General features: G+C 42.2%; 1 protein-coding gene across 2 annotated transcripts; it reads right to left on the bottom strand.

The window, feature by feature from the left end:
• Positions 1-112: 112 nt before the first annotated feature.
• Positions 113-2,168, bottom strand: LOC124329142 (60S ribosomal protein L22-like). 2 transcript variants are annotated; one of them, XM_046788178.1, is made up of 5 exons: positions 2,017-2,168; positions 836-1,693; positions 538-659; positions 263-368; positions 113-205 (listed from the first exon to the last, which is right to left on the bottom strand). In XM_046788178.1, the coding sequence occupies exons 1-5, from the start codon at positions 2,023-2,025 to the stop codon at positions 164-166; spliced, it is 1,137 nt and encodes a 378-aa protein (XP_046644134.1). In that variant the 5' UTR covers positions 2,026-2,168; the 3' UTR covers positions 113-163. The 2 variants fall into 2 exon arrangements, with proteins under 2 accessions (XP_046644134.1, XP_046644135.1); XM_046788179.1 differs by lacking the exons at positions 113-205; positions 263-368 and having other exon boundaries at positions 577-772.
• Positions 2,169-11,398: the final 9,230 nt, after the last annotated feature.

The following is an 11,398-nucleotide window of genomic DNA, read 5'->3' as shown; positions in this document are numbered from 1 at the left end:
AAAAATTAGATTTGATTATCGCAATTATTTAACTACTTTAAAACCAACTCAAACCCTTTCAAATTTAACTAGAATAATAGTGAAATTTTCCACAATAATAATTGTACAAATGTCATGGCCATCGTTTATTACCAGATAGCAAAAACGGAACAAGAGAAACAGATTATTCCTTATCATCATCATCATCCTCTTCTTCGTTGTTAATCTAAAAACAAAAACAAATTAGTTACTGGTACTATCACATTTGACATCATTCACTTACGTTGAAATATCTGAGCTCGTACGAGGTCTTTCCGTTAGCAACAACTCGCAGCCAATCACGAAGGTTGTTCTTCTTCAAATACCGCTTCGTGAGATACTTCAAATACCTAATTTAAACATAAAATACTTAATTCACTGATTTACATTAACCTACTAAAAAGATCAACAATAGTCTCAGAGTAGTCCACACATCAGTTTTCAGAGACTCTAGTTCGTTAATCTTATGGATATATCATCATATAAATTACTGTAATCAAACATCAGAACAACACATACCTCTTGGAGAAAGGAACATCTGAGGAAACAATGATCTTGCTCTTGGCCAATTCAGTTTGGATGTGGGTACCCAAGTTTCCAACTTTCTTGTTCAGCTTAATGTGCTGCTTCAAGTAGGTTTCCTGTAAACAAATAAGAGATCTTGGTCTTCACTGACTCTTCTAGGGAAGGTGACCCTAACAGAAACCCATTAAGGGAATCTAGAGTCCAACCAGTTAGGGAAGGTGACCCTAACCTATTGATCATTAGTACTTTGGAACATAAGTCCCTCAGTAATAAGATTTGGATAGCTACTTACAAAATCAGCTGCATTCATGATGCCATCTTCAACTGGGTGAGTGCAATCGATGGTAAACTTGAGGTTAAGTTTCTTGCCCTTGTAGCCTTTTCCCTTGAGTTTGACAGCCTCCAGTTTCTTGGGAGTCTCCTTCTTTGCCTTTACTGCTGCCTTCAATGGAGCAGCTTTTTTCTCTGCTTTTTTCTCTGTTGGTTTCTTAGCAGCAGCCTCTGGCTTCTTGGGAGCTGCAGCTGCCGGAGCAGCCTTTTTCTCAACAGCTGGTTTCTTCTCAGCAACTGGAGCCTTCTTTTCAGCAGGGGCATCAGCCTTTCGCTTAGCGGGGGCAGCAGCGGCAGGAGCAGCAACAGGGGCAGCTTTTTTGTCAGCAGCACCTTTCTTGGCTGGGGCAGCAGCTTCTTTCTTGGCTGCTGGAGCAGGGGCTGCAGAGCCCTTCTTGGGAGCAGCAGCGGGAGCTGGAGCAGCCACTGGTTTAGCAGCAGCAGCAGCCTTAACGGGGGCAGCCTTGGCGGGGGCAGCCTTGGCAGGAGCAGCTTTAGCAGCAGGAGCGGCAGCAGCAGCGGGGGCTGCCTTTGCTGGTGCTGCAGCCTTGGCTGGAGCTTTGGCAGCAGGAGCAGGTGCAGCTGGAGCTTTAGCTGTTGCAGCTTTGGCGGCTGGTGCAGAGGCTTTGGTAACTGGAGCTGGAGCAGGAGCTTTAGCAGTTCCTGCAGCAGCAGCCTTCACTGGAGCTGGAGCTGGGGCTGCTTTAGCAGCAGGGGCTTTCTCAGCTGGCTTCTTTGCAGCAGCAGCAGCTGGGGCAGCTTTGGCTGCAGCGGGGGCCGGGGCCTTCTTGGGATCAGCAGATGCTGGTGCTTTCTTTGCCTGATTTAAAAAAGACACATTAACTTTCAACTTTAAACATGATTTAAACATGGTGCGAATGATACTTCAGATTAATCCATTCAACATAAAGATTCAGAGACTCTAGTTCGGTTATAATGGATGTATCATCAGTTTCCCTAAGGTACTACCCACTCACACCACGTTGACAGCGTGGTCTATTTCAATTTTCAATCAACAAATATGAAAAACGTCAAAAAATATCAATAACTGATCTACTTGCATATTACTCAATACATTACTTTCGTCTTGAGACAATTACCAGTCAATTTACAAGGGATTTGCTAATTTAAAAGTACTCTTACCGGCGACATGGTGGTGTTCCTGATGCAGAAGCGAGATAAGTGAAAGAGTCTCACAAAAATGAGGATAGGAAGAGAAGGTGTAAAACAAGTGCTGCCACTTATTGTTCGTTACTATTCAATCCCTAAACACATGAGCGGTAGGGACTCAATCTTATTGCCAGAGCACAGAGCCATTAACTGGCTCTGTTATTGCGCTCCTCGGTTAGTAAAGTTATGAAAAAAGATGATAACGTAGAATGAATTGGACATTTTTTACATGAACTTTGTAGTTATTTCTGATAAGAACCGTTATTCAAAACTCTACCGGAAAATAAATAGTTAATTATTTCAAAAATATAGTGTAGGTGCAATAACGACAAATGTATGCAGCGGATTTTCTATTTGTTGAAAAATATCTAAAATCAAAAGCGAAAAGCCATTCCGTACAGTGTGTGTGAATGTGTGTGATGATATAAACGAATTCTCGTTTACAATTATGAACAAAATGTGACGTGGGGTAATCTAACCTCATTAGCCTCAATTCTTACTAACTATTTAATTCCCTTAATTATTTTGGTATTTATTTATTTTAAAGTACACATCTGTTATTTTTCTTATTATTTTCTGCGTGATACATCTCTACGTGAGTTCAACTATTTTTTTCCGATGCAAGCAGCGTGAGCAGATGTTTGTTCACTCACGAAAATATATTACCAATATTACCACTAGATGGCCTTTTTCAAATCATCAAAACACCAGTAGATGGCCCGAGGTAGTCTTTCCAGTATATCCTTGGCCAAAATCAAATAAAATCCTCTCCTTTCCGTCTTATGGTGCATGGTAGAAATGGTGATTTGCTGAACTGTTGTCCTTATGCTTCTAACTAACTTATTAATATATAGTGTAGATAAATTTAGTGATCCTCGAAGATACTGAATCTGAAATTATTATTCTTTTTCAAGAAAGACTAACCGAAAATAATGAAGTGAAAAATGTAAAGGGGGACGTGCATATAGAAGAAAGACCAGTCTAAACAATAAATTTGAGTTGTAATTGCTTTCGGTCACGCTCATCGGACGGATGGGCGGCTGTCGTAAAAAATCGCGTGGTTGAGGAAAAACGAATAGCTCTAGAGAGTAGTAGAGCGAGAGAGTAAAAAAAGAAGAATATTAAGTATATATAGTCTCATCTCGGAAACGATCAACTCCATTCGATCCGCCCTCATCGAAATAACCGGCGTAGTAGTATATACCGCCTAGACTCTAAAGTTCAAAGTTTTACACATTTAACTTTTTTTTTAAAACATTGATGACTGTATATAGAAGAGTCGTCTCGAATGTCTGTTTAAAAAAATATTTAACCGCATTTAGCCTATTATATAACCAAAGGTCTAACCTACACAGCGAATAATACCTTCATTGTCTAATTATTTTTCTCGATTCATTTCCATACTTCTACGGAGGTCACTGGGAAAGCCGTGTAATTTATGGTTTCCATTGTCCAGGGGATTTTTTGGGGGGAAAGAGTCTGCGCGTTAGACGTTGTATACACACAGACAAACACGGAAGACACTCGAGGATGCGCTGCGCATCTCCTCGGACACGAATACGAAAGATAGAAAAGCCACCATTGGTCCAACGTCGTGATTGGTTGCATCCGACGCTGAGACGGATGACTAAGAAAATGCAAATGTCTTTATGGAAATCTTTTTCTCAAAAAAAAGGGGGGCGCTTTCTTCTTGTTGAGTCAAAATAACGACAGGAAACAGTCAATGTCTCTTTCATGACGAATTGGCGTTTCCCAATGAATTTCTAATGAGGAGAAGTCAAAGAGAAAAAAGGGTTGGACCGGAAATGGACGCTCAGGGGGTCCCATCACAACATGTTTAAGGGAAAGTGGGCTGTGAGCCGGCGTGTTATGTGTCTAGCTGGTGGCCACCGTGACAAACGAGTGACAAATTGCCCAACTGGCGTCGTTGCCAAAAAAATGATTACCAGTCAACTTCAAAGGAGCAGCGAGCGCTATAGCAGCAGCAGCAGGAATTATGTTAATCAGCCGACACGTCCAAAGAAATAGAAGAGAAAGAGAGTAGCTACTAATATTATGGGGAAAATGGTAGTATAGTACCTACGAGAGTAGCTACGTATACAAATCGAGTGGAAACAGGAAGTTTAAAAAAGAGAAAAAACCAGTCACGGTCTCATATTCTCTCTATTAGCGGTTGTTCTCCTATTTTCATGTCATATCCGCAGAGAAATAATATATTATTGACACCGCCGTTTGTTTTCCCCTTGGTACGTGATTGACCGAAAATATAGTACACACACATTAGCTGTCGAAATATTAAATAAACAATTGTTTCAGATTTGTAGATAAAATCAAATGCTGTCTTAATAATTCAACTTGAATAGATTTATTTGGTTGGTTGGCGAAAATAGGATTGAATTCAATCTCTCTAACCAAATATATACATACATAATGTTTCTGCTTGAAGGACAAGGCCGAAAAGAAGGGGTAGAAAAAAGCTGTCTGTGTTTCTTATCGGTCTAGTCCTCTTATAAATAATATATTTGATGATATGTGTGTAGCTTTTGTGTAACTTTGTAATCCGCTCGCCAGAAAACTTGAGCAGAACAACTTCATCGAATAAGAGTCGGTCATTATGAATCAAAAAAAAATAATAGGGAAGGGGTTATATAAATTTATAGTGGCAAAAGGGGGTTGGGGGGTTGGGGGGGGGGGCGTGACTTTTGGGCAATGCATTCAAAGAGTCAATCTCGTCGGATAAAGAGAAGAGATTTAACGGTTGGCGTGGCAGAATCATTTCCAACCGCGGTGGGTGGGCGCCCCGCCGCTGTAAAGCTACCGAGAGCCAATGTGCCGCGATTGCATCATCGTGCAATAGAGAGAGAAAAGAAGTCGGTAGCTAGAGGGTCTGTGGGACTGCATGGCGAGTGCTGGTGCCCACAACCCTTTTGCACTCACTATGTTAGGCCAGTTTGTCATAGGCCTGTTGATACATTGATACTCTATACCTATACCAACCATCTCTCGACGTAATATCCAGCTGCATGGATTATCATATCTGATCTCCATGTGTGTGATGTGACGATGAGAATACAAAGAGAGGGGGTTGAAAAATGTGTATCGCTAGCAGATGGAGGGGGGTATAATATAGATGTGAACAACAAAAGCCAAGCCACCGCCACCACCGACACCGAAAAAACGATCAGTTGTATAACAAGAAGCGGCCAACTGATGTATCAATGCTATAGCTATATAGAGCGCTGGAATATTATATTGAAATGTCTCTATACATCTATATGGAGGGGTGAAAGAGTTTTTTCGTTCTTTATTACTATATCGCGCCATATCTTTTCAATGTGGAAACATAAAAGAGAAATATATATAGTCAAAGTATTGAAAAGTGTCCTTTTATAATATAGTCTGAAGGGATTGTGCGGTGGCTGATGTGTGTGTCATCGATGGCGAGCTGATGATTCCATCACACGCCCTCGACAAATCATGTCGCTTTTTTTCAAGACATTATCCGCAGCGCCAGTCTATATACTTTTATATGGTGCACAATAGATCTAGACGAAAGTATACAACAATCTGAGAGATAGGGCTGGAGATAGGTTCAATATTTCTCCATTTTTCGTGGAATAAGAAGGAAAACGGTTGTGTACCCAATCGAATAATTTCTACTGCCTATGCGACGAACATATCATCTAGACTCACAAAACTAATAATGATATACTCCCGAGAACCAAAAACATGTCGCCAATACTTACCGAAATGATAGCAGACCGCCCAACGACAAGAAGAAATGAATTCGAACAAAATCCCAAGAGGAACAACGTCTTACATAAGAACATTGAGATTATAAGTCTTCAAAGTAGTATATTTTAAATCGAACCGAATAAAATCTAAAGCCGAGGTCAAACGTGAAATAATATAGCTATAGTCATCACAGCGCAGTTCCAAAGGTTCTTCTATAGGCGATGATGAACAAATAAACAAAGATCTAGAATTTCAGATTCCAATTTTTGTTTGTTTTTTTCTGGTGATGATATCAAATGAAATGGAAGGTGGAAAGGATATACAGATCTATATATTTATAGGCTAAAGGTTATTAGATCTCCACCAGTCATTGGTATATAGAGCTGACTGCCCTCACCGCATGAGTGGTGCATATATACAAGTCTTCTCGTATATCCTAGAGAGTGACACCTGGCCAGCCAAAGTTTTTGACGGCGGGGGAGTGTTTTTTCAAAAAAGAAAAGAGTATATTAACCAACACACGGGTCAAAGAGAAGAAAAATGTATAGTAGTAGAAAAGAGGCGGCGTGCATATCACACAGCAATACTACGCGTATATATAGCCTCTAACGCTGAGCGGGTCCGCTGCGGAGACCGTGGGATAATGATGGAACTGTTTGCGGCAACACGTCCGTGTTGCTGCTGCTGGGCCCTTATGTGTGATGCTTACGGTTTCTTCATCTGTCGGTGCGAGCTGTACCGCTCCCACATCCACTACACAGAGGAAATAGAGACGTTGTACGTTAGTTCTCTTTTATTTTAAAAATTTTCGTGTCGTTTAATTTCTTTTTCCCCCCACTGCGGGCGGTTATTGTGAGCCATTGAAACAGTCGAGGAAAACATTAGGATGCTGCAGTGATGTGTGAGGGCAAGAAAATACAAGCGCATCTATTATATATTTCACTTGTCAACCGGGTGGGCTGCTGCCTTATAGATTCCCGGTCACAATAGGAGACCCTACGAAAGCTGATGAGACGACGCCGGAGAGAAAAAACAGCGACACGGCAGCAGAAGCAGCAACAACATATGTTATAAAGAGCTGGCTCTCTCTCTCTATTATAGGACTGTAGATAATTAACATGTTATAAGGCGCTCTTGGATCAGATATGGTCGGTGCCTTGTTGTTGAATAGGGTCGGCGCTGCCAGCAGAGAGAGCTGAAGCCCCACGTCACACGTGCTCCTTCTTGTTCATCATCTTCTTCATCCGGCGGCGGCTCCTCTTCCACATGTCGAATCTGATGCCACCCGGCGAATAAATCTCCAACATGTCGCGCTAGCTGGTATTTCACCTCCCGGTCTTGTATAGAATCACCAGCCGCAGCAGGTTGTCCAGGCAACGCGAGTTGAGAGTTGACGTCAACTGTGTGCACGGGGCTTCGATCTTCTTTCTATATAGATCTTGGTCGGCCACACCGCGCGGCCCACACACACACACACAGTATTATATATATACAACGTAGATGAGAGCTTAATATATATATACACATCTCTGTCGCTTTTTATTTATAGCTAGCGGCTATAGAGCACTATATATTTTCGGCTGTGACTCTGGCAGCATGCGTCATACATATGTCATTAGCAGAGAGTAGATATACAAGTGCATGTGGCCTATTCATCCATTTAGTACTAAATACCGGTTCAATGAATTATTCTTTGTGGTATAATATCAGCCAATTATTCGTTGAAATGAACAGGTTATTGTTCGACTCGATTACGTAACCAACAGCAGATAGACTTCAAAGTCGTTGCCAAATTTCCTGATTCTAAAACGAAGAGATGAATTCAATCAGAGATGATCGGAATGCTGTCGGCTCTTCTTCTTGAACGATTCATCTTGTTGCATTCGATATCCTTTGCCCAGCTCAGTCACGCAACACAACAACTCGACGAGACTGTTGGCAATGTCGCTGAGTCGACAGCAGCTCAGGATATAACGATATGATCCGCTCGCCCGCGTGCTGAGATGATGGCCGTCCGTCCGTCGTGAAAGACATCCGAGTCTATAGCTGATGCGGTTGTACATCCCGCCGACGGCCTGGCCGCCGATTGGCCGAACGCCCCAATGCACCAAAGGGGCCCCTCGACAACTCTTGTGCCACCCACGCACAGGGGCACAGCACATAGTATAGGACAGTCGACACTATAGACGAGCGGGGGCGGCTGATTATTCCAGCACCAATCGAATCAGAGATTGGAAACGCTGAAAAGCCACACTGATGTCATCCGATCTTGCATAGTATAGTTCTCTCCGTCTCCCTTTACAACGTCCAATTCGTTTTATTTTATTTTATTTTATTTTATTTGTGGTATTGAATAATCATCCCCATGTGTTGGGATGTGTTGGAATGTCGACGATGAGTGGAACGTGATGAGCCAAAGTCGAGACAGTGGCGCAGTCATTCGAGGCAGCAGCACTGCAGCAGCAGCAGCTCTTCTTCTTCTGCTATTCATTCGACACTCGACGACGACCAGACAGCATCATCAACAATCGACTGTATTTTAACTGGAAATATGTAGTTGGAAATATTTGAAATAGTTGTTGTCTCCTTTTCTCTTTGGATTTGGCAATTGCCCAGCTGTGGTTGGGACAATTGGGAAAGAGATAACATTCGCGTAATTGATTTTTCAGGGGGGAGACTGACACGTATTATATGGTAATACACATCAGGTTATAGGAGCCAAAGTGCATTAGACGATCGGAAGTCAACGGATGAAACTGCTGCGCATAATATATTCATTTCATTCCTTTTTTATTCGATCGGGAACGGGAGAGCGTCGCAAATGGTTCAACAATTGGGTTATTATTATAATATGACGACATCTCTCTGCCTAATAGTTTGTTCTCGGTATAATCTAAAGTTGGGGTCGTTTTGATTTTGATATTTTGATTTCTCCTTCGTTCGGCAACAACAACATGGGCGACCGCGGGCCTTTTTACACGAATCTCTGGTCCGAGCTGGATAATATCATCATCGTCTAATATAGTCCATCCGATACTCTGCTGCATATACTACATACGAAGCTGCTGCTGGCGTGATGCGTGCAAGAGTGAGTCATACACGACTCTCGGCTCCGGTTGCAGAAGACGACCGTAGTTCATTGATCCGTTTCCTAATAACGAAACGACCCAGAGCCAGACGAAAAAATTCACTATCGTACATATTTAAATATCATTAAGTATAGATCGAATAATATCCTTCCGTACACCTCATGGGCAAATGGATGGCCATTTCGCGTTGATATTTTAAATAATAAATTTCATATCTTTCGGTTGTTTTGGGTTGTTTTATTATGTAATATGTTGATTACGTAAGAAGCGGTAACGTCTAATAATCAGATTTTAATGAAAGGCATCAGGTGAAAGTTACGAAACGACATCCAGGCGCAGGAATCGCCACGTCAAATTAGAAATGAAAAATTCAAACCCAAAATAAGTTGAAGTGATTCGATCCTGCGGCTGAAAAAGGAGAAGTGCGCGGCTGGACGAAACCGGCCCAGTCAAAAGAGAATACAATGCTGCTGCACCTGCTGCTGCTGGATATGTTGCTCCTCTTTCTGTGCGGTGCTGCGCTGCTGGGACTTGTTTTCTTCATCTTCCTCTTCGCCTCATTCATCGCTCCTCCCTCCTCTCGGCAAGTTAAAGGAGCGTGTCACATAGGATGAAAAGTCAGCGCACAGAAAAGATCAGAGGGAGACGAGGCCAGCGACCTCTAATTAGAACGTGTCAACAATTTTGACAGAGCCTATTATTATGAGATGATGTAGGGGCCATGGGGCCAAGGAGGACTGGGGGGAGGAGGTGGCATATGTGTGTGTGTACAGGGCCCTTCGTTTCTATAGTGTATATCGGACCTGTGCTGGCCCTCTCCTGTTCTCTCTGTTCATACACGGGGCTGTATATTATGTCCTATCCGACCAAGAGAATCCGATCTAATATGATGCGGCTGATGGGCCTATGGGGCCTGTCCAATATGGTACCCATTGAGAGAGTTGACGCAGTTTCTCTCTACAGATGTGCTGTGAGGGTGTGGAGCGTATCAACGAGGTGGCGGAGGCCCAAAAGTCATGGCCGCTCGTCGCGAGTTGCTTTTCGCTGGGGTTAAATAACCGAAACGACTGTTATATTTCTTTCAAAGCAGGTCGGCCAAATTGGTTTTGAACAGCTCGACACTCGACTAGTTATCATATGTTCACCTTATCCAATCAATTAATTTATTCAACAAATTAAAAATAACGTAATTGATGAAATACGGTGCAATTTCGCGCATCTTTCTTTTCATTATATTGCGTAATAAATATTTATTTAAATGATTTTTTCTTTTGTGTTAGTCTAAAGGCAACCGTTAAAAATCTAAGCATATTTCATAAGGTATATAATAACTCTTAGAAGCTGATGGCGAACAAAATGGGCAGAGACAAGTGGATGATGGTGTGAGGGGGGAAGAATGGCGATAATACAGTAGAGATGGGCTCAAAGTCGCCATAAGCTAATTTATCATAACGACCCCGTCCTCGCTGACCCGACAAGCGGTCACACCCGAAATACACACAACAGTACAACACACACAGCCGCACGCAAAGAAACTCAAAGAAACAAAAAGAAACTAAAAAGGGAGAATATAACTGGAAGGGAGGAGGAGGAGGAGGCGGCTGTCAAACGGTAATAGGAGATTGGACAGAGAATCTGGGAACACGAAAAAATATCAGAGAAACAGCGGACGAGCGAGGGCCAAGTTAACGAAACAAATTGCGAGGATGACGGAGAAAATGAGAAAAATCTTTCGTCTTCTTCTTCTACTGCTCCTCCGCTGCTCTTGTATATGGCCAGCGCAAATTTGTCTTCAACACTTAAACCGGAGGGCCGTCTATACATAATGCTAACGAGAGAAGAAAGAAGAAGAGACCCAGAAAAACCGTGAAACATCACACGTCTCTCTCTCTCTCTTTATTTCTCCCACCCACTCGGCACTCCCACCGTTTTTCTCTTTTTGCGTTTGAAACGGCGCGCGTTTCAAATATCACCATCGCCACCACCACACGCAGCAATTTCTCGCGCCTCCTCCTCCTCCCCTCACTGTGTCCTTTGCCTTATTCTGTTAGATTTTTTTGTATTTACACTCGAGACATATGACAACTTTGGTGGGAGAAAAAGAAAAAAACAAAAATCAAACGCGCAATAACTTATTTCGCCCAAATAAATATAGAATAACATGTCTGTCTGTCTCTATAATGGAACATTTGTTCTATTCTTTTATTTGTGTAATATTCGTGCATTTCGTGGTTAATATATTATATACAAACTCGCACTGATTGTTGTTTTATTCGGCCGACATTTTAACTTTTCCCCGATGTCTATACCATCATGGGAATATGGGGAAAAAACCGTCACACATTTTATCAACAGCGGAATGAATAATAATTATGTCTACACTCGATATCTTTGCGCTTTGGGGTTTTTCAAATGGTTGCGAGCGCTATATACTGTTGCGGGCGGAAACGTCGAGACACGATCTTCAATTCTATATGACAAACTGCTTTAGGAAAAGAAGAGAAAACAAAACTCTGAGCTGCTGCTGCTGC

This window comes from Daphnia pulicaria, chromosome 3 (genome assembly GCF_021234035.1).
Source record: "Daphnia pulicaria isolate SC F1-1A chromosome 3, SC_F0-13Bv2, whole genome shotgun sequence".
Taxonomy (NCBI): domain Eukaryota; kingdom Metazoa; phylum Arthropoda; class Branchiopoda; order Diplostraca; family Daphniidae; genus Daphnia; species Daphnia pulicaria.
The sequence above is the reverse complement of the archived record's forward strand: the minus strand, read 5'-3'. Positions and strand labels throughout refer to the sequence as shown.

Coding starts and splice junctions, on each gene's coding strand:
- LOC124329142 (XM_046788178.1), bottom strand. Junction 369..537: donor GATGTTCCTTTCTCCAAGAG/GTATGTGTTGTT, acceptor TGTTTAAATTAG/GTATTTGAAGTATCTCACGA. Junction 206..262: donor ACGAGCTCAGATATTTCAAC/GTAAGTGAATGA, acceptor TTTTGTTTTTAG/ATTAACAACGAAGAAGAGGA.